This window comes from Musa acuminata, chromosome BXJ2-11, assembly GCF_036884655.1.
Source record: "Musa acuminata AAA Group cultivar baxijiao chromosome BXJ2-11, Cavendish_Baxijiao_AAA, whole genome shotgun sequence".
Classification (NCBI taxonomy): Eukaryota; Viridiplantae; Streptophyta; class Magnoliopsida; order Zingiberales; family Musaceae; genus Musa; species Musa acuminata.
The window spans coordinates 4,916,256-4,944,093 of NC_088348.1; the positions used below are offsets into that span (position 1 = coordinate 4,916,256).

A 27,838-nucleotide genomic window follows, 5' to 3' on the forward strand; every position below is an offset into this window, starting at 1 on the left:
CTGTCGTCTCCCACATTTTTCAGTAATTATAATTAGAAGATAATTCAGTGTGTTGCATATTTAGCGTGCGTTCAACATCACCTTATTATATATGTATATAGTATATGATGTGACATGACACAATAAAAGTATTTAACCATTTGAAATGATTTTTATTTATAAATTAATGTGTAAATAATGAAAATTATAAGCCCAATATAATGCAAAGATGAAAGTGAAGGAGAGGCCCAGCCCGCTTCATTATAAGCCCGATACGAAGCCCACTATATACTCACGTGCACATCATGGGAGGCACGCCCACCGCTCCCTCTCGACTCCAAAACCCTAGTAGCATCGTGGCAAACCGAGTCCACCACCGCCCCTGTCTCTGCCCTCCCAACAAGAGGCGCAAACCCCGACCCCCACTCCTCCGCTTCGCTTCATCTCCATGGGCAGAGTTCTAGCCGATGACATGGCTCCTTCGATCGATCGAGAAACCCTACACGTAGCTATGGAGGACGAGAAGAAGAAGAATAAGAAGAAGAACAAAGAATTCGAAAACGGTGAAGCCCTAACCCTAACTCCGGATTCCACGGAGAACGGCGGCGAGGAACACATGAACGGGACCAAGAAGAAGAAGAAGAAGAAGAAGAGAAAGATTGTTGAAGCTGAGCTCGACCCTTCCTCCAAGAATTCAGGAACTCTCGGAAATGATTCCGAGAAGACGAAGAAGAAAAAGAAGCGGGAGGGTGAACAAGGAGCGACCTCGAAGGAGGAACCGGCGTTGGATTCGAGGAGAGAGAGGAAGCAAGTGGAAGAGGGGGGAACGCAGGGAGAGGGTCCGGAAGCGGGAGGGGGCGGAGGTGTGATTGTTTCTGGGAATAACACGTCGGATCCCAAGTACAAGGCATTGAGCTCGTTTGCCGAGTCTGGGCTTCCGGCGAAGGTTCTTGATTGCTGCAAGGACTTCAGCAAACCATCGCCTATTCAGTCGCATGCGTGGCCTTTCCTCTTGGAAGGGCGAGATTTCATCGGGATTGCTGCCACTGGATCTGGTAAGTTATTAAATTTTGGCTCTCTTTATTCGGTTTAAGAGTCTGAGAATTATTATTTCTACTCAACAGATAATTTATGATGATTAAGTTGAATTCTTTTGGATCATTCACCTAGGAAGGCCTTGATCTTGATACAAGCACAGGGAATCTTTAGTTGCGTCTTTGAAGTTGGCTAATGTTTTTCAGTCCGAGATTTTTGTTTTTCAGTCGTGAATAATTTACGGCTACTTTAATTAGGAAGGCCTCTATCTTGATATAAATGCAGTAATTATGTTTAGTTGCACTATGAATTTGGCTAATGCTTTAGTTTCATTATGAAGGAAATGTCCGAGCAACTGCAATAACCTTCTATCATTCTTTATCAGACATGTTAATTTCTTATTGATATATTTAACTTGATTTCAATTGGTTCTTCATTATGCAAACTAGAGGTACATCTTTGGTTGATTCCTTGTCTGTCGATTGTTATAGGAAAAACCCTGGCATTTGGTGTACCAGCATTAATGCATATTCTGAAGATTAAGAATGAGAAAACATCAAAAAAGACAGTTCCTCGATGCCTTGTATTGTCACCTACGAGGGAATTAGCTCAGCAAGTATTTCTCTTTCCATATTGCCGTCATTATTTACTCACTTGTCTTTCCAAGTTTTTGTTTGTATTTTGGAATATTCTAATATGGCACAGCGATGGGCCTATGTTTGTCTAAGAGTTTATTAGTTCTTATCAGTAAGCTTCCTCAGAAAGTATTTCTCCTTCCATATCGCTGTCATTATTTACTCACTTGTCTTTTCATGTTTTTGTTTGTATTTTGGAATATTCTAATATTACACAGCGATCAGCCTATGTTTGTCTAAGAGTTTATTAGTTCTTATCAGTAAATTTGTTTATATGAAATCCATTTATTTTTGAGAAATAGGCTTTAATTCAAGAAATTAAATTTTACCTGTTAGTTTATTGATATAATGTCAGTTAATTTTCTGCCACCAAATACTAAGCTTATGTTAATCTTGTTAGATAAAAATATAGTATTGGAAATTTGTAATCAAATAATGAAATAACTGAATGTATGTAACCTGAGATCCTTAATCTGATGTTTGAAAGAATTTGGCATTTATATCATGCAGATGTGGACATGGTTTTTTGGCAGCATTTTGTCTTTGACATTTGTGGATTGGTTTGATTTGCTTTTATTTAATCAGACTTTTTGGGATGTTTATACACGTTTACTAGATATATTTGGTGCCTTTGCATTGCAATAAGTTAGCATTCTGGTTACTAAACATAAATTTGTGTAGATTGCTTGAGACTTGCGTAAAGAATAGTATTGTAATGAAGTGAATGCAGATTCATAGTTTCCATTTATAATGACACTCAAAGAATATTTTATTTGTAAGTATGATGAGCTTTATTTTTTTTTTTATGGAAGCAAATGTTGAAACAAATCCACTGCTGTTCGAGGAAATCTTATTTGATTCTATAACATCTTGCCAATGTTTCCTCTTTTAGTTAGATAATTGTTTTGGGTAAACATGCCAGTTTTTTATCCCAAAAAGTTGAATTCATCCTGTACAAACTTGACAAGATGAGCCACATCGACATCTTTGGCCTTGCTTGTTTCTTTCAGTAATTCCATTTCGTTTCATTTGGCTTTTACAGCATTACCATATTACAAGTGAAAGTCTTGGGAAATATGCAAAATACCATATATTTATATTAACACGGATATTTCAGTCATCACATGGGCCCAATGTTTCTCTTGGAATAAATATTTTAAGTCAATATGAACATTGAGGTGCTGATAAAAGTAATGTCTCTGAAGTTGAATGTCTATTTTGATGACAGATTGAAGACGTTTTAAGTGATGCTGGGACTCTTCCTGGTATAAAATCAGTTTGTTTGTATGGTGGGACTTCCAAGGGACCACAAATTTCCTCTCTGAAATCTGGAGTTGTAAGATCTTGAGAAATTTGTTCACTTTATGTATATGTGCAGAGAAAAATTTTTCATATGACAAAAATGCCATTCATGCCTTTTGAAATTTAATGTTTTTTCTAAATAGATTGTTTAAGTAACCATTTTTTTAATATCTTCTAGTTGTAGAATGAGCATTTTGTTGAAAAATATAACCACCTGTTATGTGTTCTACGAGAATATATGGAGAAACCCTTTGTCTATGTTAAAAAAATTAGTAATAGGATGCTAGTTTTATAAAATGTTTGATCTATGTAGTTGTTTTAAGATCTTATTGTTTCTTAGGTGAAATAAATTCTTGTTGGATTATGACAGGCATAATTCTCATGTCTTTAAGGTGATATTGGTATCCTTTTAAAGTCGGTAGCATATTTGATTCGTGTTGAACATGCTTAAAAAACATTTATAATTTTTTGGGACATAGATTGAATAAAGAAAATATGATTTTTATTCGTTTCTGAACCAGGGAGATGGGAATTGAAGGTATTTCTTTCTACAGTATACAGCAATATTGTGTTATCTGTCTCAGAAATTCAGACTTTCTTTCACTCTGTTATGTGGAATTGAAATGTCCTAGAGCCATCCTTAAGAAAATTTTTGCTCTTGGTCCTCTGATCTCACATGTTTGTTGTTCCTCCTTTTTGCTTATAGGATATAGTTATTGGAACTCCTGGTCGTATGAAAGATCTGATTGAAATGGGTGTTTGTCAGCTGAAAGATGTGTCCTTTGTGGTGAGTTGAAGCTGTTTCATGTTTTTGTTCTTTCTATTGTTTTGCTTCACAAAACATAAAGTGTGCATGACTTTTTGAGTTGTGAAGTAAAACAAGTGTGGCATGTACATTTTCATGTCTTCACCTTAAAGCATGCTTTACAGTGCCAATACAACATAACTTGCACTAAATGTGTGATTTAGTTTGTCAAAATCGAGTTTCATATAGGTGTTTCTTATGATATTCCACAGTTAATGTCACCTTTTTTCCACAAAAGTAGTAAATTATGTCCTTTCAATCAATTCTTAGTGAGCCTTATTGGAAATTCATGTTGTGATGCTGAGTATGTTGTCTGCCTAATCTTGTTTTGCTATTGGTCGTCCTGTACTATAGTAGTGTGCAACCCACCCTTAAGTGCCGAATTGTGGTTATCTGCAGGTTCTTGATGAAGCAGACAGAATGCTTGATATGGGATTTGAGCCAGAAGTCCGTTCAATATTAAATCAAACATCATCTGGTTTGTAACAACTGCTGCTTATTTTTGCTGTCCTATATCTGTGTCGTGGAGTGTTGCTATGAGCAGTTCATACAGTAACTTTTATTTTAATTTGGAATAATTTTGTCTGCACAGAGTAATTGTGTAGGCATGCAGAAATGCAGCCCACAAGAGTCACCTCACTCGGTCTCAGTGGGTGACGTTTGTCATTCTTAGTTCCCTCCACAATTTACACCTGACTTGGATAACTTGTTTTGGGGTTAAATATGTGGGTGTGTAAAGTTCTACTCTTGTTTAATTAGTCTTAGGAATTTTCTGTCTCTGTAGTTATAAAGAACTAAGATCACCAGTTCTAAGCCAAATGCAGGTAAAAAAAAGACAAAGTGCATCTGCAAGAATAACAATTGTTCTTAGATTTTGTGTGTCATATTTTACAAGCATTATGATCCTGTGTAGACCAAAGTTTGCTCAAGGAAGAAGCCACCGAGTTTTACTTGTAGGTTAGTTATGCATGGATTGCATATGACCCATTCCAGATGTTTCATTGTCTTGCAATTATTTTTGATGAATTCTTGCATTGTTGCAAAGGCCACAGTGGCTTTGATTTATAATTTAGGACAATCAAAGCATGAGATGCGATAGTTCTGCAATTTTCTACTCTGTAGTGACATTGTATTTTTATTGGTAGACTGGGGCATTATAGAAATAAATATACATACACATATATTAGCCTGTAATAGATGAGCAGGGAGAGCGAAAGAAAAAGTTGAAGAGACCTATTGGCAGAACTTATTGATGACATTTTTTTGTTGTCTACAAATAGGTGCAAATTATTTATTGGCCTTTTATTCTTCTTTCATCATGATGCTTGGTTCTATGCTCTCCAAGTGCATCATTTTCACTGAAGTGTTTCTGGCTTGTTATTGGACCACTTTGTGAGGCTTATGTTTGTAAAAAGTTTATTCCAAAGGATAGTAATGGGTTTTGCTTCTCTGTGTATTTCCGTGGGCATTTCTTGTGGATGTTTTTATTATTATTTAGGTCTGAATGGCTTGTAGTGAATCACTTAGGAATCCTTCAGCCCATGTTTATTGTTTGTTATATGTTGTTGCATAAAGTACTTCAACTGCTCCTTAAACAAGCATATTCCTCATAAACCCACAATGACAGATATTTGTGATAGCTTGAGACTTGTTCAAGTTTTGTTTATTTCTGGGCCTCTGGCAATGCAGTATCTTCCTGCCGGTAATAGCACAGGTCCATGTTTTGCCAATGCTGTAGTTATACATTCATTTGAATTATTTTTGTCTTGTGTTGGCTAAGAATTATTCCCATGCGGTGGGCATGCCAGCTCAGTTGCATCTAGTCATGCCAGTGAAAATTAAATTCTTGGTCCCCATGTATATGGCAAATGTCATCTTTTGGAAGTTTTAAGTATCTGGCTAGGACTTTGTCTTTTGATAGTAATACCTGTATCTGCTAGCTAATAAGGTTGATACTTACATATGATCTTGAATGGCCCAGTCTACATTATACAATATGTCTCAGTTTTGGAGGTTTGTTAAATTTGAAACTTCTATTTATGTGTAATCAATTTTCTGTTTAGACTTTTCTTTCAAACAATGTTTGTTGTGAGTAATGTCATAGTTACAGCATCTTGTACTGTTTCTTTTGTCTTAATAAGGTCTGTCACTGGAAGGAATTATTATAATATCATGCTACGGAGGACACAAAGCACATTTTCTTGCAGACCTTAAATTTCCAAATGGTTGTTTTATGATGTGCTTGGGTTATTCTTGATTAGTTTATCTTTTATAACTTCATATTGCTTTTTATCTGGAATGAGTTTCCACTGTATGTGTTATACATAACATGCTCTTTCTTATCCAAACAGTTAGGCAGATGGTGATGTTTAGTGCAACATGGCCCTTAGCTGTTGACCAGTTAGCTAGAGAGTTCATGGATCCAAACCCTGTGAAGGTATGTCTCAAGCACTTGTTTGAACTATTGAACAACGTTGTTGACTTGTTCCGGATGAATCACAAATTTCAGGTTGTTGTGGGGTCCGAGGATCTCTCAGCTAATCACGATGTGATGCAGATAGTAGAGGTATTCTCATGCACGATCATGCAATTCTTAATAGTCACTATGGTATTGTCATATAAAATACTTAAGCTACTTCTGTGCCTGTTTCATACTGTTCTATAGGTCTTGGAAGATCGACAACGGGATTCTCGCTTAGTTGCCTTGCTAGAAAAATATCACCAATCACAGAGGTAGCTAATCTATGACTTGGTTCTTCTGTTCTAAGTTTGTGTTTATCTATCTGACTGGCTCATGTGATGGTATAAGATAGCAAATCAGGCCACTCTTGCTCTCTACCCAAGGGCAGTGCTTGGTTGAAGGACGTTGAAGATTAAGGAGTTGCCAGAATCCCTGATTGTTCGATTGTTTTATGATTGAAGAGATGTGGTTCATGCAACTGGTGATAGAAACATAATTACCAGTATACTATTTTTAACATTTCAGGACCCGTAACTTGTATGTAGTATCTTAGTTAGTTTAAGGTTATTCAATCACTGTTGACAATGTGAATGGAGTTCATTTTTTATTCAGGTTAGGTTCAGATCAAGTCAACAGTTGTGTAGTGTTGGGCCAACTTTGTGCAAGTATCATTTTTTTTTTATTTGTACATGTTTGGGATCTTTTTTCATTAGTTATTGGCTATCAAATGAATTTACATATTTTGGGTTCTTGACTAGATTAGATAGTTAGTTCGATCTTCTTCACAGAACCTGGTGGAATATAGTTGTTAATAAAAACAGATTAAAAGTTTGTGGATTTTAATACGAAGGAATTGTAATTTGCAATATGACTATACAGCTAAAAGAATTTTCTTGTGGACATGCCGAACCCAATAATGTGCCATGCGGTTCCATGTGAGCTCATCATGTGTCCTTGTTCTGTCACCTGCTCAGGCATATTTTATGCATGTTATGCTGAAGCTATGCTGCAAAATTGTTGACTCTGCATGTATTCTATGATATCATGTATGATTGCATTTGCAGAATTTTGCCATTTTTGAAATCTGTGCTTACAAGCTAGCTATATGTTAACCTAGCGCCTTGTGTCTTTGGTAAACATAGAGACAATGAGCCATATGTTTTGAATACATGAAGCCACTATGCTCACCGAGTGTTTTTTTAGCTATAATTACGTGTCCAGTTGGTGTAAAATTTTTATATTAAGCAACAAAGTCAAAGTAATTTATTCAAGTCTGGGGAACTTAAATAGTCAGTCTCTCTGATTAATGGAGTTGTTTGGAACAGAAATCGGGTCTTGGTTTTTGTCTTATACAAAAAGGAAGCTGCTCGTGTTGAGAATATGCTCCAAAGGAGGTATGATTTCTTTCACCCCGTTTTCCATTGACATAATTTCAAAATAGATACAGTTGGTGGTTCTGAATAGTAGTGTGTATAATATGAACTTGCAGTTTTAACAATTCTAGATATTTTGATTTAGCTTTTGTTTTGCTGCATATTGTACCCAACTCATGTCTTTTTGCTGAAAGGGGCTGGAAGGCTGTTTCTGTGCATGGAGACAAAGCTCAACATGATAGAACGAAGGCATTATGTTTATTCAAGGAGGGAAAGTGTCCGTTAATGGTGAGTATAGATGTTGAAAAATTGAAGCAACCTCAGCCTAATTTTTACTCCTAGATAGATGATGAGGAAAACAAGATTTGTGATTTTCTTGGTTTTTCTTTTGTTACTTGAATGGAGGCATGTTTAACATCATGATACAAGTACTAACAAGACATTTGATGAATCAAATATAGAATAAAAGCTGTGATATAGAAATACCTGAAAATTCATCATTACCTGAGATTTAGCAGTCCAGAAAGTAGAGTGTGTTTGCATTGATTTATAAACATGCAGTTTAATGGAATATTTATGATCACATTAAACCTATTGACCGGTTCATGTGGTTACTGATATTTATGCCTATCATGTAATTTTGTTAACCTCTTGTACTTTGAAGGTGTCTATGGCCTTTGCTATTCCATTTATTAAAGGAAATTTTAATCTACTTCTGGCTATTCCATTTTTTTTACTATATATGGTATTACAGTAGCTTGCTGTTTTTTCTAGTGCGGCTTAATTTATTTATTTTCTTAAATTTATTAGTCTATGTATTACCACTCACCAGAGCATGGGATTGCTTTTGTGCTAGGTTCAAATGGTTTATATGCAAAATACATTGGCAATTGGATTTGCTTCAGAATAATTGTGTTTAACCAATATTATCAAACTTTTGCAGATTGCCACTGATGTAGCTTCTCGGGGATTGGATATTCCTGATGTTGAAGTAGTTATCAATTACAGCTTTCCTCTGACCACTGAAGATTATGTACACAGGATAGGAAGGACAGGGCGTGCTGGTAAAAAAGGTGTTGCACATACATTCTTCACCAAGGAAAATAAGGTAGCGTAGAAAAATCATTCTTCTGAAGTTAATTATATATCTGCTATTCTAGTGGATTCTGTCCCATGTCATGTCCTTTATATATTCAGGGCCTTGCTGGGGAGCTTGTTAATGTTCTCCGAGAAGCTGGGCAGACTGTACCAACAGCCCTTGCCAATTTTGGCACTCACGTGAAGAAAAAGGTTAGTAGAAAACATACTTTTTTTATGTATTTCACATATAACTACCCATTTACTGTTTATGAAGTGATTCTTCTTTTCTTCGTATCTTCCATGTATGCCAAGTAATTCTTTAATTATCCATCACTAAATCACCACCATTATTACCCACTACCACCTTATCCTCTCTACCACCAACACCTTTTCAGAAAGGATGCTTGGGATCTCATTTGATATGTTCCTTTTCATTTCTGTTGGTCCATTCACAATATATAGACCATCTAGCTCTTCTCCATGGCAATCCCAAGTAGTTAGCATCAATATTTTGACCAAGATAGACTAAAATCAGTTGATTTGCATAGGTTTTTCCGACGTTGCAAAGAAGAATCTCTGTGAAATCAAGATGTATTTTTAACAATTGAAGTTCCAGATATTAAAAGGATCTAAAATAGTTGAAAGAGATTTGCGTTTGACATGATGAAGTGAATGTTTTTGCATGGCAAAATTCAAATATGTCGACACTGTTACATCTTCAACATTTCAGTAGTAAGTGGGATATGAGATAATAGTAGTAGCACTGACTTCTAGAGATAGTGGTTGGCAAATCATGCAATTATCCAACTTTCATGCAGCAACATGGAGGTGATATACTGATAGTAGTATTAAGCACAGAGTATGCTTTTGCTGCACCTTTTGACATTTTGGTGTTAGCTGTAGCTAAATATCATATTTTAATCTTGTCCAAGGTACCATTCACTAACCTGATAAGATTACAGTTACCTGACAGCTTCATCATTTTTGTCTCTACTGTGCAGGAGTCGAAGCTTTATGGATCACACTTCAAAGAAATTACCGTCGACGCTCCAAAGTCCACTAAAATTACATTTACTAATTCAGATGATGAAGATTGACTGTGCAGCCGGATGATGCTTTTATGGCTGGGCCAGCATTCAGATAGGCTGACTTGTTTTTTTTACTGGTGGGCTGTAGAATGCGATCAGATTAGAGATATCATTTACTCCTGACACGAATATGTTTATATGCTAAACTAAAGTGGCGAAAATATTTCTCCAGGAGCGGGAGGGAAGGAATGATCTGAAGAAACTCGATCAACCACTATGCTGGTTGTGGAAAGCAAATATAGTCCCTTCCGATATAAGATTTGAATCCGTTTCCCACAGTTAAATCTCCTGTTACTCAAATGAGCGAGCGTGGCTCGATATTTATTGTTTTGTTTTCTTTCTGTTTGACGAAACAGCAATTCAGAGGGTCACATGACCCACCCCAAGTGAGCAGTATTTATACTTTATAAATGGAAGTGCTGTTTGATTTGGGCTGCATTTTATAAATGCGTAGATTTCAAATGACCATGAATGATTGTTCCAGAAACAGGTACGTGTTCCGACCATCCATATAGAAAGACATAAAAGATCTTACCGCCTCCAAAAAAACAAAAAAAAATTAATACGTCGCTGAATCATCCGACTATTTTTATCGTATTCTGTCTGCAGCGAGCAGACTATAGTGCCAATGCATTCGCCATGGCGACTTCACAGAAAACCTGTCACATTATGTCGACATAATTAACTGTGACACGACGCCCGTCATAGGAAGCTCTCGGGCATCATCGAAGAAGCTCTCCTAACGGCAATATCATCTCGACGCCGGTCTCTCCTTACGTCCGTGGTCGGCACCATGCCGTCTCCTTGCGTCGGCGATCGAGCAGTTCGACGAAATGCCCGCATGGGTATTTCGTTCCAATCATTCTAACCATCCAAACATGTAAGCTCTGCCAAGGCTTTCAGAGCTTCGTTCGTGATCTAAACCCCACTCCATGGCACAGCTAAGCTTTGTTCAAAGTCACAGCATTAGTAACTGGGTGAAACAATGAAAACGAGACAGCGTATTGCAACAAGAGAAAAGGCAAGTTCGTAGGTGCATTTCGTCGAGCAGTTCACGTGTGGGGTGTGATCCGCGCTATTATTACTTTTGCTGGAGGAAGCATAATTATTTTAGACAGCAGAAGAGTCTGATCACCGCCAGTCAGAATAAGAGATCATCAATTGGACAATTTTGACAAGATTTCATTTTTTTGGAGGCCAGTTCAGGCAACTCTGTGGCTGGCTGTAAGCTTCCAAAGAGGTCTCCACACCTCATGCTTCTTAATTATACCACCGACCCTGTTGGGTGCGATTCGGGGGGCCGTCGAAGATCTGAAGACTCTCCGGTTCTCTTACCGCCGCCGCCTCCCGCTGGGTGCATGAACTGCCTCCAGTAGAATTAAATCGTTGCGAAATCATCCAAACTGCAACGTACAGTACCTCACTATCATGTATCAATAACAGTGCGGCACCGTCGTTGCCAGGGGATCACAGGCATCGTCGAAGACCTCGTCCGATCGTTGGCTTCCGAAAGCTCTCGCCATTACCAGTTCTATCACTCCATCCTGATGAAGTCAGGTTCATCTCCCGGACGCTGTCATTTAAAGCTCTTTGGTCGGTGCCGTCGCTTCGCTCTGCGTTCGCGTTCCAGATGTTTGACGAAATGACCACCAGCACGGAGGCGGCGTGCAGGAACACGGTCACGCCCTGCGACTGTGAGACTGCACCGGCGTCGTAAGGAGATGAAATGGTGTGGTTTTGAGCCCCGTTCCTTCACGTACGTGACTGCTTTCTCCGCTCTATGTGATGATGATCGCGTTTGCCAGTTCAATCTTGGTCCAGATTTGGAGTAAGAGCGTTCAGTAAGTGGGCAAAACATTGGAAACAAGACATCACCTTCTGAAGGAGGGAATTCCATGCACACTTCTAGGTAGGCAAAAACAACGAACAAATCAACTTCGTAGGCGCATTTGGTCGAGCACCTTACGTCTCTAGTGGGTTGAAGGTTCAAATCTTCGTACTCGGCGTGGGTGGAGGAGGAGGACGTAGAAGCCGATGAGAGCTATGCAGTGCAACAGTCACTGTGTTAGCAAGTACTAGAGTCTGATCACCGCGTCTCAGAATAAGATGGGGTAAATTTGATGATTTTGCATGATTTGATTTTTTTTTAGGGCGCCCAGTGGCTTGCGGTAAGCTTCCGAACCAGTTTCCAGACCTTATCGGCCCAGCTTGTTTGAACTCACGGCCCGGGTTGGGGTAGTTCCGGTCGGGCTTTTTCTGATACGAATGGGCCGAACTAGTTGGCCCAGGGTTGGACACGAACGACGTTGATGAACTGGAGACTTGAGGTATTCTTACCGCCTCTGTCTGGGTGCATGAACTGCCTCCAAAAAAATTAAATCCTTGCGAAATCGTCCAAATTGCGTCGTCTTATTCTCACGGACGGTGAGCAGACTCGAGAGTTATAGCGGTTGCTGCCGAGAATGTCGGGCATCATCGAAGCTCTCGAAACCACATCGTATTCGGTTGGCTTAGGAAAGCTATCGCCGCCATTGCGAGTTCGTTAACGGCGGCCTGATGAAGCCTGGCTTCTCTCCTGCCGTCGTCATTCGAAGCTCTTTGGTCAGCGCGTACGACGCGAAACGCCGTCGGCGTCGCAGCTGTTCGACGCAATGACCGGTACGTACAGGACGTGCGGGAACATGGTCATGACCGTGCCACCGTAACACTGGACTGACGTCGGAAGCTTCAGTAGCTGTTTTCGGAGATGAAAAGATGTGCTCTGCTCGCATACGGGAAGGAGGATTCACGAAGTCTGCAATCGTCGGCACGTTCGCCACATTGGAGGTTGACAGAGTGGCGGACATTCTCCGAGGATAGCAGAGCAATGACACGATGGTGTTCTCTTGTTCATATGTGTGCCGACTGTGGAGCCATTGGAGAAGCGAGAGCATCTTTTGACGAGTTATCTGTGAAGGATATCGTCTCCTGGACTTGTGCGATCGTGGCGTATGGCTCCCATGGGTGGAAACAGCCAATGGCGGCGAAGTACTTGGCCAAGGTGGAGGAGGTGGAACGAGAGGCAGAAGCGGCCGAGAGCTCTGCAGAGGAGGGTTTCTCCTCGTGTAGGCCGAGCGAGAAGGGTTCAGCGTGAACCGGTCTTCTCCGCGCTACCACCGTTGCAATGAAGCTTAATTGTGTCACTGGAGTCTGATCACCGTCTGTCAGAATAAGATAACGTAAATTCCATGATTTTCCCAAGATTTAATTTTTTTGAGGCAGTTTAGGCACCGGGTGGCTTGCGGTAAGATTACTTAAGGTCTCCAGACCTTCTGCTTCGTTGTGGGCTCGGCCTGTTAGAACCTGCGGCCCGTTCACGGATGGCGGTCGGGCTTTTTCTTATGTAATTGGGTCGGACCGGTTTGATCCGGCCCCGATTGAATGACGTCACGTCGAAGATCTGGAATCCTCGCTGTACGCTTACCGCCTCCCACTGGTGCCTGAACTGCCACGAAAAAAAATTAAATCGTTGCGAAATCGTCCAATTTGTCGTTTCTTATTCTCACTTGACGGTGAGCAGAACGCATTCACTTCCTATTCGTTCGCTGCGGCAAGTTCGGTCACACCGGCCTGGCAAAGAAGCTCTTTGCGTCGGCGTTCCAGATGTTCGACGAAATGACTGGCGAGCAGGAACACGGTCATGCGCTGCCACTACGAGGCTGGACAGCCGCCGGAAGCTCTGTGGCTGATTTAGGAGAATGCTTTCTCCACTCCATCACTTACATGACTGCTTTCTCCGCCGACGGTCTGCTCGCCTACGGGGAGTAGGATGCATGAGGAGCTTGGTCGCCGGTGGTTCCGAGATTGACGCATTCTTCTAGCATGGATGACGAGTTGTCGAAACGCATCGTTATGGAATCAAATGAAAAGCACACCTTATGATATAAGCGTGTGTTCTGCAAACCTGCCATGAAGTAGACCTGATGGTATATAAGGTTGTCTGGTAGGTTCAAGGTTCCAATCCACGGCGAAGCGGCCAATGTTGGCGAAGTTAGAGGTAGAAGTCGACGAGAGCTCTGCAGAGGAAACCGAGCGAGACGGGTTCGGCGTGCACCAGCTTACTCCACGCTGGTACGGTGGCAGGATAGGCAACACAGGAGTCTGATCACCGTCGGGCAGAATAAGGTAACATAAAATTGAACGATTTTGCAAAGATTCAATTTTTTGGAGGCGTTTCAGGTACCTAGTGGCTGGCGGTAAGCTCATGATGCGGTTTCCATACCTAAAGCTTCTTAACGGGCCCGATTGCAGCCGGGCTTATTCTGGATTCGAAGGACGTTGGAGATCTGCAGACCGTCGCGGACACTTACCGCCTCCCGCTGGGTGCATGAACTGCCCACAAGAAAATTAAATCGCTACGAAATCATGCTAACTGCGACGTCTTATTCTCACGCACGGTAAGCATACTCCAGTACTAACGATAACATGCACTGTAGCAGTGCGACACGATGCCCGTTACCGGAGGCTCGCCGGCGTCATCGAAGCCCTCGCCGTCGCAAAGCACGTTGACTCCGGCTCGATGAAGTCGGCCAACAACCCCCAGCTGTGCGTCGGCGTTCCAGCTGTTCGACGAAATGCCCGGCACGTAGACGGCGTGCTGGAAGACGTGAAATCAATCAATCGGAACGTAACCAAAGGCAATTATCAAGTATTTTTGAACATCACAAAGTACGAGCAATCGAGATTAATCATCATCAGGTCAAACAGGAAAAATTGTGTTCCACTTGATTTTGAGACATGAGATTTTTAAGCGCTACAGATGATAACACAAAATATTCCATCAGTGAATCCATTTGGCATGCTGGAAATGACTTCCATAATAATAGGACAATGTAAAGTATTCCATCAGTGGATCCTAAGAGCACTTGAAACAAATACGAGGAACAACGTCCAGCACACATACGTACAATCTGCAAGCTAGTTTGGTAACGACACTACCTGAGACATGATTCATTCCCATGCCGTGGTGATCATCCAACTTCACTAAATCCAACAGCAAAAAACCACAAAGTGGAAAAGCCATTCAGCTGTCTCCTCGCATACCTTTGATATACTGGTAATCGACTCTAACCGCTTTAGCAGTGGTAGTCCACAAAGATAGTAGCACAGTTACTGATCGGATATGTCATGAAGCTACTGGTTCTTGCAGAAAGTTGGCATTCATCTCTTTGCTCGACTGCCTTTTGAGTCTCTCTTGAATTCGGTCTTTGATGGCCGTCTCCTGTTATAGTTACCCAACTAGACATTAATCTACTGGTTGAATGGAGGGAGCACATATAACTATTTTGCTAAATCCATAAGGTATTTTTCGACATGCGAATGCCAATTCCCATGAAGAATATGTTTTATAATCACATCCAGAAGTTATTAGAAATTTCAGATCTGACAACTCACCATGATATGACATCCTTCCTCAAACTTCCCAAGAAATCCTGCGACCCAGCGGTCCGCATTTTCAACCCACTCATCATGATGCAACCCAGCAGTTTTTGCTACTGTATGTAACTGCAGGGAGCAATATATCAATTAATACCATTAGAAAGTAAAAATCGACACTAAATAATCACATAAAAGAATATAGTTTTTTTCTTGCGTGATTGTGAAGTGTCCATCTTCAAAAAGATTAGATAGATATTTCAATTTTGGTCTTTGAAAAATAGACAGGGACATACCAAGAATAGAATATTATGAATTACTACATAAGGCTGGTGATTATAACTCTCATTATAAAACAGATTTATCGAAGGAAAAAAATGTCCTGATAAGAAAGAGAAGGCAGAGATTTCAAATGTTGATGACATGCATAAATCAGGCTTTTGTCTTCAAGCACCATATATTCGTAAATCCAGATGGAATTCTTGAATAACAATTATGATTTATTTACTAGGATTCAACATGTGCTTCGATGAAATTGATCATAAAATGCAACAGCAAGCTCTTAACGACAAATGTTGGTTGGATTAACTTATTTTCCTTGTCCTTTATGATATATGTGCATTCAAAAAGAAGAATAAGAAAACAACATATTCCTCTGATATCACATCACAGCAGATCAGTGAATGGACGGAGCAAGAACTTGGCAACCTGAGATCTAGAACTAAGGACCACAGAGAGTTATGATTTGGATCATACCAGATAACTAAACCTTCAGCATACCTTTTCCTGCTGTGCTTTCACTTTCTCACGCAATTTAGTTATGCCCATGTTCATTCTCAGTTGCTTCTCCTGGTAGCAATAAGGTAGAATGACAAGAAGGAACAAAGATGGCAGAGATTGGCAAAAATGACAAGAGATATATTCATTCAATTAAAGGCAACAATTCAAGAGTAAATATCATGCCTTCACGTAGCTCACACCGAGGTCCTTCCTTGTATAACCTCTAGCTAAGTTACGCATAACATACTTGTTGTAATCTTTCAAAATCCTCATTATGATGTCTGAGGTTGATATCCCATCTGTCCGTTTTGTTTCTTTAAATTTCCCAATGGACTTGACCTATAAGAAAATGTAATTCTGATTGTTTAATGAATAAGTGGGTATTCAGATAACTGAAATCAAAATGGCATAAGATCATAAATTCCAACAAGAGAACTAACATATTCATATACGTCATTGCCGGATCCACTTGCATCTGCATATCTGCAAAAGACTATTTTGATAAGTAACGGAACTGTGGGGCACATGATACAACAACAAAGTCAACATCTAAACTAGTTTTTACCAATTGGACAGGTGGGACTTAAGCTAACAGTGGCCAATACCAAGGACTTGAAACTCCATAGAAATTGAGCTTTTTGGATGATTAAGTTGAGAAACAGCACAAACAATAAACAATTAAAAGAATAGTAAGTCCAGTTTTGCCTAGGTACTATAGGTGAGAGTAAAAAATGCACCATTTCAGCAATTCGACAAATCCAACCTTTGCTTGATCAAAGTATTTTGATAAATCAGATGAGTAAAGCTTATATTCTTCCAGTGTACTTACAAAATTCAAGAATTGTTACATAGGAGTATAGGACCGCATTGACTAATCTAAAAATAACCAAAACACGTGAATTCATGAACAATTATATAAAGTACCCACATAATGTATTATGAGAAGGATATAGCCTATACTATAAAAAAACCGACAAGTATGTGGATCTATTACTAAAGAAATTATATATTTGAAATATTTTTTTGATAACTCACAGCTTCAGAAAGTAATTATATATCTTACGGAAGGGCATCGTGAGCAACGTAGTCAATCTTGTGTTTGTCGAGGAACTCCTTTGTGATAACCCATGGAGCATTAGGAATAACTTCATCTACCCACCTGCAATTAAATAGGCACAATATTTCAGCTGTAAATGTGATGAAAAACATAAATTATACAGCACTTTAGCTAAGTTCTTTTTCTCTGATTTTAGTAATTTACATGAGAGCTCATTCGCATCGAAGCTAAAGCATATGCCAACATGTAACTTGACATACCGACAGAACTCACGTACGACTAGTTATTACACTAAAGAGTACACTAAATCAGCTGTCTGACTTATAATAAGTCAAATGACATACCATGACAAATGCAGCAAACAAGAGTAGACACAAAACAAGAACATGATAAAGGAAAGAAAGCAAATCATGCAATTAATCACTAATTAAAAGTAATTGTTAATTCACCAGCATGATCAGAATTTTTTTCAAATAAAGGCAAAAGCTTGGTGATGACGCTGCTCTAAGATCACTAACACTACCTTTAACTAAGATATTGTAACCGGAACGGATTTAATAGCTGATCATCAGATCATCAATTTTGATTTAAGGAGGATGGTTTGTACAGAGCTCAATAGCAGCAAAAGATTCATGCAACCACAACCCAAAACAATTGGGATATTACAGTATGTTGTTGTTGCTATTGTATCATTATAGTATCAAATTAATGATAAGAAAGTGACGTAATTTGTTCCTGATATGAAAAAAAAACACAGGCTCATGAGGTATACACAACCAATAATCAACAAAAGTAACAGCAAAATCTGGAAATAACTTTTTGTTCAGGTCCACAAGTACTGTGGTAACTATTTTCTGTAATATGTATTAAACCAAGTAGGAAAAAGGCAACTCCAAATAAAAATAATTTGTTACACAATATAATATTTGATTTAATAAGCATCCAATTTCTTACGAGCATCATAGCATAATAGCATTAGACTAAAGAGCCATTTCGATATTCAACAATAATGAAAAATTCCAAATTTAAATCAACTATCTGTTAATCTGTTTCTTTATAGTCTGTTGTCTCTCCCATGTAGGTTAGTCAGAAAGCAATGATTCCAAAGCTTCAGTTTGTTATTTCTTTATTAAGAGAATAATTTTCTGTCCTAGTAATGTCAGAAAGATGTGGCTAATTTTACCTAAGAAGAATTTCTTATTTGACTTCTGACTCATAATTGTGTTTAATGGGGGAGATAAGAAACAACATCAAAGATTACGTTGAATAATGAAAAGTACCCTTTTTTTTTGCTTTCTTATGAAATAGAATTTACATGGTTGTCTACAAATATCAAAAAAACCATTAGTTGTTTGACTAGATTTACATCACTGAAAGATATAAAAAAGCAGCAGAAGTAATTTACCAGTAAACCAAAAGTTTCCCAATACAAGTAAAAAGGATTTCATAGTACAAACCTACAGTGACGGAGAGATTCATAACGCTCAGATTCATTCATGACTGTTTTTCCCTTATATCTATGAGTAATTTCATCGTTGCAGACACCCACAAGTAAATATGTGTTTGGGAATCTGAAAAAAACGAATATGTCAATTTAAGAAAGATAGTTCATAAGAAACCATGTCTCAGCATAATTACAATTCATAAGCAATAGGATTTTGAAAGAATAACAGAATCTCAGATGGAGTGCAAAGACAAATTCTATGGCTTTATCTCTCTGCTTGACTATCCAGTCACTTTCTTGACCAAAATGAACTCGATATACACTTTGTTCAGGGAGAAAAAATACAGCTTAAGAACTTTTCTGCTATCAAAGTTTAAGAAGGTGGTAATCTAGGAAACTGGAAAAACTTTTGAGTACAAGAATCATATTTAGAGCCTGATTAAATGATACGAATATGCTCAAGTTAGAATATTATAGATAAAGTCAAATCAACCAATGCAGCATAATATTTCAGTAATCTGTAGTCTGTACAAAAAAGGGAGCATTATTTCTTTAGCATAAAAGCTTAGCAGTACTTGCAGCCGAAAATAATAACTAACAATATGATACCTTATACTGGATAGATGTTACATAAGAACTCCATAAGTCCAGAGATCAACAAAAATAAGAAGACGATCATTTTTCCATCTGTGGAAACCATCTGAGTACTATTTTGTTGCCCCTACACTTAGACCAGGAAAGTGCACAAGGTAAAAGCATTTATTATTTGTTAAAAAATTATGGAAGTGGAGCTCATCCTCAAATTTACCAAAATAATGAATAATCGAAGTTCTGATTGTTGAAGAGGTTTATTAAAGATACTACTGAACTACAGACAGAACTTCACAGTAATCAAAGGCCTTATACTTGGCTTTTCAGCTAATACAATTACCAAAAATACAGATTCTAATCAACTTTTAAAATAAAGGAAAGAAAAATTAAACGAACTCCTCCAGGATATATATTTTCACATAGGGTTGTATAAAGATAAGACATAATTCAATCCATTCTAAAGCCAATCAGATCCAAGCCAAATATGGATAAACATTTTGAACCAACAGTCTGATTGGAGATCAATTAATATTCAGAAAAGATGTGCATCGACGTCAACCCAAGCCATTGCTGATCTAATCAGATTCAACAAATGAACAACGCCTGTTAATATCTCAATTCAGAACTTGATCAAGTATAAGCAATTTATCAATGTTAGTTTACAATCAGGTTTTCAGATTGATTTTTTGGGTAGGAGTTCAAAGTGTGTCGATTGGACAAGTTTTTTAGCAAATTCACTGGATTATTTAGTTGAATCAGATCTGATTCATATCATTTACTGGCTGATCCAAATCCAACCCTTTTACGGCCCTATAATCATCATAGGTTCCAGAGAAAAACTAAGTTCACTCACAATATCACACTCTGCAGCAAAAAGAAAAAGCTTTGCTCTTAACTGCAAGAAATGTCCAATATCTACAAACAAAACCTCTGCCACCATTGCTTTAAACACAAGCAATTAACAAATTAGGATTGCAAATCTCTTCGCATGGTATCTTGTTCCAAATCACACAAGTGGACTTTACTGACTTTTGACTCGGGATTAGGAAACAGGATCCCCATGTCAAAGCACTAAATCAAATCATTCAGCGGCACCGAAGGAAGGATCACGTGCCCAAGCGTGTGATGCATTCACAAGAATTAATCACAAAGACACTCTTTATTTAAACTGAATCTTAATTTATGACAGAAATCAAACTAAAGAAGAACATGGCTCTATGATTCCATCACGCTCGTGATGCCTTACCACGCATACACGATCTAGTTTCGATTCCGATGCCATTAAGGTTTTGCACCACAATCTAATTCTTTTAACCAAAACTTCGAAATTCTTGACCAACAATCATCAAGATTCCAGAAAATGTATACATGTAAGGAGTATATGTATAATAAAACCGAATGAAACGGGAAAGAGGACGCACAACTTCTTGGCTTGTTCAAGAGCTCGAGCATGCCCAAAGTGGAAAAGATCGTAGATCCCGTCGGCGTAGACGCGGACCGGCCTATCCAACGGGGGCTCCTTCTCGGGCTCCGGCGGATCGCGTGGGGACACAGTCGACGCAGAGGATTCCTCGGCCGACTCGGTGGGCGGCACGCGACCGTCGCCGGCGCCGCCTTCCTTGGGCACACCGCCTTGCCGCCTGCGAGGCAACCGCGCCATCGGAGACGTTCACGAGCCCACCTGTCCTCGCCGGACGATTCCCGTCACGAGAACCACGGTCCGGACGGAAGCAAGCTGGAGGAGGCGGAGATCGAGGAGAGAGTGCCGATGGCATGCCTCTCTGCAAATAAATCAATCAATGATCGAAGATTGTGTCTTTTTCCTATTGAATTTACCGAAATAACCTCATTCGGCACCAATTTATGAGGCAATTATTAGTCCCCTTCGTCAACCAACAGTAGTTGATATGGTATCTAGCGAGGCATATCGACAATACACCCAAAAAAATCAAAAATAACTTCAAAATTATCTAAAAATAAAAAATAAATTAAGATTTGTAAGTTAGAAATAAATATAATTTTAATAAAATAATATAAATTAGAAAAAAATAATAATACATCTTTTTCGGAAGTTGACATCTTACTTTTGAATCGTCCTTATTATTTGAATTATTAGATGAAAGTAAAAATAAGTTTAAAAAAGTCAAAAAAATTAAGAAAATAATATAAGTTAAAAAAAGAACGAAAAAATTTGAAAAATTCATTCCCTTGTCGATAGAAGACGGTTCGTGTATTGATCTCTTGTCGGATCGATACGTACCACTCGTATCGAACAGTATCAATAAGTACAGTGAACCTGGGTATGATCTCTTTTTTTTTCTTTTAAGAGAAATCGATTCGTGTATCGATCTCTTGTCGGATCGATACGTACCACTCGTATCGAACAGTATGGATCAGTACAGTGAACCTGGGTAATCTTTTTTTTTTTTTTTTTCTTTTAAGAGAAATCTTAATTATCAGATCCTAAGAAACACGTGATCGAGTGTTCAATGATTTGACGGTATTTTTGTCATTCGATATTGTGTCCCCCTCTGAGTTTAGTAATAGGGGGATGACATATGTCAGCCCTTCCAACTTCTCCCAACCGACTCGATCCGGTGATACTTAGATCTCACGCGTGCAGGACACGTGATGTCCTCGACACATGAACACGAGGTGGTGATGCTGCACCACCAAATCGAATGTCTCTGAAACAATTCCTCTTTGGTGAGCCAACACAACCAATGCGAAGCTGTCGAAAGATTATTCTGGAAACACGAGACCACAGCATCAGCATCTGCTTGGAAATCAAGCTAGCAGATCGCACGCGGTTTTGACCCATCAAACTAATTGCCTTTCTCTCTGCGTGATTTGCAGATCATGCATGTAGAAATTATATTATTTATTCTCTGCAAAAAAATTAGATAAAGATGCATATGGTGAGGTCAAATTGCAACCAAGGGAGGGGGTTGGACTTTCTTTTTCTGTCCTGCAGTCGAATTACATCCTGGAAGCAGCTAAAGTGTCTCGCAGTTCCCTTCTTAGTGTCTTTCCTGCTGGTGATCGGGGAATCGAGTTGACGAAGACCACCTCTCTAACCTTCTTATAGGGAGTCACCTAGAACAAACATCAACAGAAGACGATGTAAAAGAATATTGAGATCTGGATTCAAAGAGTCAAATATTAGTTGAACTCAGTTCATGGTCTCAAAGATACATCTCAATTTAATATACAGGTCATAAGCATCTGTTAATATAAGTTCCAGAAGTCAACCTTGAAAGAACTGGCAGAAGACTGCTACATGTGCATTCTAAGGGTAAAACGATTATGCTAATTTGGATGTGCTATCGAATGTTTTCCTTTATTTATATGCTTGAGACTAAATAGATCAACTAAAGACAAGATTCTATTCATTATCGCTGTAGAGAGGCACCATGTCGGGTGTCATTGACAGACCATTAACATACGCTAATCTGTTTACACTATCCCACAATTGTCATTAATCAGGCATATCATCTTTCAGTGATCACTAAATATATATGGCACAAAGGACAGAAGATTTATTTTACCCTTCGATCTCTAAAAGTTTTTCGAAAGATTTATGGTTTTCAAGTGAAAAAGGAACTGATGCGATTAATGTGGATACCTGCTTTGCCACAAACTCGATAACATCGGTGGATGAAAGCTTGCTTCCTGACCTCGTAACTACAAATGCCACTGGTATCTCCCCAGCTTCTTCGTTCTTAGCCCTACAGAAGTCATAGGATAATATTAGGATAAAAGCAGCGAAAGATGCACGCATTAAGAATCTCTGGGTTCTTTGTTGAACTTGTAAAGCTTACGCTGTCACTGCAGCATCCACGATGTCAGGATGTGCATTCAACAACGCTTCCAAATCAGCTGGTGCTATCTGCAAGAGAAATATCATACAAGAAATAATGTACAGAGATATTGCAGAAAGTTGCAAGAAGCAACCATGATCACGTAATAAGGCTCAAAAAGCAGACTTGTATATGGCTTCTTTTCTTTTAACATTTCAGTTTGATATTTTAATTATTAATGAATACTTCTTGAAATCTCCCAAATGTTCCTATTTTCTCATAGTAAAATAAGGCATATACTGAAGAACAGCACATTAGTTATCACTTATCAGTGCCCTCTTTTTGCATCATGAGTATGTGAATTGGATATACCTGAAATCCTTTGTATTTGATGGTCTCTTTCAGACGGTCCAATATATACAAGTATCCATCTCCATCAAAGTATGCAATATCCCCTGTTTTTAACCAACCATCCTCGATGATTGCTGATGAAGTTGCATTATCGTCATTTAAGTAGCCTGTTAAGTTTTGATATCAATGGTTATACAATTGGAAGTTGATATTTGGAATTGATGGCAAAGAAAATAAACGGTGCTTATTCTAGTAATTGTCACTACAACTATACATGTTTCCGCTACAACACTTAAGCAACATACAGTCACTTATATAAAGATATATATATGACACAAGTTTGGCAGACAGAGAAAAAGGTAATATCAGAAATATCAATCTGACCTATCTTCCATGTAGTTTCTTCACGATATTAGCTATAGTGAAGATAATTGCACTTATTCAGCATCATATTGTCAAACTAAAAGGGCTGTTTTATATCCAGGTATACAATCTGTGGTGTACAGAATCACTCCAGGCCATGCCAGAAAATAATATACACTATACACAATTACCTAGATGGTCAGCATCTTTAATCTGCACGATATCCAATAAATTCTCTAGATTGCAACTCAACACTAACTCAAGCATACCTCCACATAATTGTGATGATCATAAATTGGTAAGTTAGTATATTTATGTGAAAATGTTAGTTTCATATGGCAGTTGGCCATCCTTTGCCATGGCAAGAATTCTCAGGGCACGGACCTAAGCATACTTGGTGAATGTCGTAATTTAGTTTCCATTTCTGCTTGGCCCTTGTGGCAGAGGTGTAAGTTTGTTATCCACGGGCTCTCATCCTGAATATCAGTAAAAATATGCTTCTTCAAATGCATAATATTGTATATAGCCTGCCATCTTATACAGTTGCATTCTTCATAATTTAAAGTCAACCTGGATCAAGTGATTTTCCATTCATGAACCTGAACCAAGTCAAACTCATTCGAGATTAATTATAATCATTTAATCTTCTGAAGAGAAGCAACTAAAGTCTTGTCTGCATTTACGAGATCTATCTTTTCCATTGCCAATTAAATCAATGCAATATTTTAGAAGATCAGGATGAAGATGAAATACACAGGACTTGGTATGGGATCTAGAAATTATCAAAACAATCAACGAAATAGATGCAAATCAAATGGCCTTAAAGAGCAGGATAACAAAACGCTTCCACAGTAAGATTTGATGCAGCCAAACAAAATTTTTCTAAAACATGCCCAAATAAAAGCTTACAAGCTTAGGCTGCTGTAACTGTTTTTAAGTTTACCTTTCATAATGGCTGCTCCATGAAGCAACAGCTCCCCACTTGTACCAGGAGGCAAACAAGACCCTGTCTCTAAATCAATAATTTTAGCTTGCATGTTTGGAGCTAGCAATCCCACAGAAATATGCCTTCTACAATTTATTGTATTGAAACCACGAGTTCCTACTGCAGCAGATTCTGTCAAGCCATACCCCTGCAATAAAATTAGATAAAACAATAATACCCATTAAATGAAAGTCAACAAATATGTAAACGCCTTAAAGTTTTAAGTTATGGTAGCAGGCTAGAAGCTGGCTACATGCAATCACAACCATACCGGTTGGCACAAATTTAGCACAAAATCTATTCCAACCTGGTACAAGTGTTATGCCAGTGTAATGCTATTGGTACGACCCAAGCATGAGGATATGTCAAGTGCTAATGTCATGATGTGCTACTTCTGAATACCAAAAAACATGTCCAATATACATTATGAATTTATTAAAATCACCACTTACGTATCAAAAATAAGAAGGCTCAGCGGATGCTATGTAAGAAACAGAGATATACTTTGCCCATCATTTTCCCAAAGGCAGGGATATTTATAAAAAGATAATAATACATCCACTTCCGCATTTTATGCTTGTTTCATAATGTCAATTATGAATATAATTCTTACACCAAGCATGAATCTGTATACAAATATCCAATTCAAATTTGGATGTTAGATTCAATTAAACCAGAATTTAAAATATTAGATTCAGATATTCACATGGATGGTAAACAATAAAGTGGCCGTTTGGTCTTCATAAATATATGTGTTTATGGTTTCATCTCTCTTTGAATAGATACTCATTAAAGATGTTAAGTTATAGTCATTTAGGATATAGATAAACATCTTTCAAACTTTTTTCCTTTGGTGCTTGATGGACTCCAGATTATACGCACACCATTCAACCTATATGAGTATGCAACTCACCTGTGTCGAAGCCATTCACATCCCGAGTCAGTAATTTACAGGTGAAACCTCATGCTTTGAGCTATAGTAACTTGATAATCAACTTTAGATGATATTAAGACAAATATGAGGGACTTGTAGTACTAATTTTGGATAAAATGGATGCCCCTTTCTAATCAGATCTAATAATGTGTGAAGGTTGTAACCCTATTCAATCAAATAGTGGTTCTAAATATTAAATTAATACTATGCATTATTAAGTGGCACTATGTTATTAAATTTTGACAATTTAAGCATGAAACAGCAAAATATTATGTGGTAATCTGCAGACGCAATTTTAATATGTTGAAGGCAAGATGAAATCTTGCTTGAACTTGTAATATGCAAATTCCTAAGAATCATTTAGATCTCGCTTCCGCATAATGAATAACAAGAATTCAATTGCAAGAGTTGAGGAGCAAACTACTCAGCAGGAAGTTGCCACAAGCACATAGATTTCCATACTAGAATGAATCTACAGTAAAATGTAAACTAATAGGATTCTGGAGATTATGCTTCATGCAACCTTCAGGAATGGAAAAAGTTGAGAGGAATTTTCATAATGAAGAAAAAGGACACAAACGGATGTCCATATTGAAGAAGAGTAACACTACCACAACGTGCCTTCTTATGCATCAATATAAGTTGCATTTGCATCAATTTTGCATAAAATAGAACAAAGAATTATCTACGACATGCATCATTAAATGCAAAGAGATGTGACCATATGGGCACTCAAAACCCAAGACGCAGAGCAAGTAAACAAATTAACTTTGATCTATGATTCACAAAACCAAAGCTCCAAATCTCGTACTTGTCTTAACCAAATATCAAACAACTTGAGGGTGCCATGTAAAATCTAACGATAGGGAGAGCGATCATCAAAGATGATTAAATAGCTAGTCTCACCTGAATGAAATCAACATGAGGAAATGCCTTCAAGAAGTCATGAATAGTTTTTGGGGCAATCGGAGCCGCTCCACATGAAACCTGCACGAGGGACTGCAATCGGCAGCCGGTGGCACCCTTGGCCCTTATCAGGGCCGTCATTATCGGTGGGACAGTAGGAAAATGAGTGACCTTAAACGCATCGATAGCTCGAACTGCCTCCTCCACATCGAACTTTCTCATCACCACAATGGTGGATCCCAACGACAGGAGCCCCATGGAGAAGAGGGAAAGACCATACACATGGAACATGGGGATGGCTGTGAGGTAAACATTCCTCCAGCTCTCACTACCATACAGTGAAGCTTCGCTCCGAACAAAAAGCTCGACCGTAGCAATAAGGTTCCTGTGCGTAAGAACGACCCCTTTGCTGGCCCCAGTGGTGCCGGAGGAGAAGAGTATCGCGGCGGTGTCGGTCTGACGGATGACAGGCCTCGGGGCGTCGTTGGGATCGCTCGAAATGAGACTGTTGAAGAGGACGAACTTGTGGGCGTCGAACTCGGGCTCCTCCGGCACCGTGACGATCTTGACACCCAATCCGCCCAGCTTCGCGACGTTGCTGGGGACGGTGAAGATAAAGGTGAAGCGGCAAAGGCTCATGTGCTTCTTGATCTCTTCGGCGCTACTCAGCGGGTTCATGGTAGAGAAGACGGCGCCGACCGAGAGAACGCCCAGGAAAACGACCGGGAAGAGAATGCTGTTGGGCAGCATGACCAGGACGACGTCCTTACTGGTGATTCCAACCCGGCTGAGGCCGGCGGCCAGGGAGCGAACCATGCCGCGGAGCTCGGCGTAGGCGATGGAGGCGCCGGACCTGGAGTCGACGAGGGCGGTGACTCCTTGGTGGGGGAAAGAGAAGACGTAGGAGACGAGGTCCACGAAAGGGTCTTGAGGCAGGGCGGCGGGCCGGTGCTTGCTGCGGTATATCCCCGTCTCGGGGGAGAAGAAGCCCGATGTTGGGCTCTGCCGACGTATAGCCTCCATGGAAGAGAAGACAAAACAGAATCCTTGGGGAGGGGTTGTGGAGAGAGAGAGAGAGAGAGAGAGGTGAAGAAGAAGCAACTTTAAGAGGGAGAGGCGAGGAGGGAATTTGGGGTGGCATAATTAAAAAGGAGAGAATTTTGTTTTGATCAAATCACGTGTCCAACTCTCCAACCAAATGACTGATGGCCTCAAAATTTTCCTCTTTCCTAATGCGGGGTGGGCGGGGGGGTATTAACCGAACGACCGTGCGGCTCATGATAGCAATGATAAGGATGAGTACGTAACCATCCCTTTTTATCATCGTCTATACTTGTCAAGTTGACGTAGACAACTCGACAACGTAATATTAATGGTGAATTTGTAGCCAAATACGTCCTATCTCAACCCTGCACTGTTTTGATCAAATTAAAAGTTCATACTAAATCTAATTT

At 39.1% G+C, this 27,838-nt stretch overlaps 3 protein-coding genes across 4 annotated transcripts; 1 reads left to right on the plus strand and 2 right to left on the minus strand.

Moving 5' to 3' along the window:
* Window positions 1–294: 294 nt before the first annotated feature.
* On the plus strand, window positions 295–10,196 carry LOC135585563 (DEAD-box ATP-dependent RNA helicase 5-like). 2 transcript variants are annotated; one of them, XR_670647.3, is made up of 14 exons: window positions 295–1,034; window positions 1,506–1,630; window positions 2,878–2,985; window positions 3,658–3,738; window positions 4,156–4,234; window positions 6,108–6,193; window positions 6,266–6,322; window positions 6,422–6,489; window positions 7,543–7,611; window positions 7,785–7,878; window positions 8,534–8,698; window positions 8,788–8,880; window positions 9,672–9,835; window positions 9,931–10,196. XR_670647.3 is itself a non-coding variant. In XM_065134145.1 (13 exons), exons 1-13 carry the CDS (start codon window positions 428–430, stop codon window positions 9,765–9,767), a joined length of 1,728 nt encoding a protein of 575 aa, XP_064990217.1. In that variant the 5' UTR covers window positions 295–427; the 3' UTR covers window positions 9,768–10,196. The 2 variants fall into 2 exon arrangements, 1 of the variants encoding a protein (XP_064990217.1); XM_065134145.1 differs by having other exon boundaries at window positions 9,672–10,196.
* A 4,400-nt stretch (window positions 10,197–14,596) lies between these two features.
* Window positions 14,597–20,818, minus strand: LOC103970913 (choline-phosphate cytidylyltransferase 2). Its single transcript, XM_009384828.3, has 8 exons — window positions 20,467–20,818; window positions 18,468–18,581; window positions 17,017–17,112; window positions 16,394–16,436; window positions 16,137–16,292; window positions 15,954–16,022; window positions 15,192–15,302; window positions 14,597–15,018 (listed from the first exon to the last, which is right to left on the minus strand). The coding sequence occupies exons 1-8, from the start codon at window positions 20,703–20,705 to the stop codon at window positions 14,923–14,925; spliced, it is 924 nt and encodes a 307-aa protein (XP_009383103.2). The 5' UTR covers window positions 20,706–20,818; the 3' UTR covers window positions 14,597–14,922.
* Window positions 20,819–21,911: 1,093 nt separating this feature from the next.
* On the minus strand, window positions 21,912–27,498 carry LOC135627811 (4-coumarate--CoA ligase-like 6). Its single transcript, XM_065134146.1, has 6 exons — window positions 26,385–27,498; window positions 24,503–24,692; window positions 23,218–23,363; window positions 22,867–22,934; window positions 22,671–22,773; window positions 21,912–22,141 (listed from the first exon to the last, which is right to left on the minus strand). Exons 1-6 carry the CDS (start codon window positions 27,405–27,407, stop codon window positions 22,025–22,027), a joined length of 1,647 nt encoding a protein of 548 aa, XP_064990218.1. The 5' UTR covers window positions 27,408–27,498; the 3' UTR covers window positions 21,912–22,024.
* Between the last annotated feature and the right edge of the window lie 340 nt (window positions 27,499–27,838).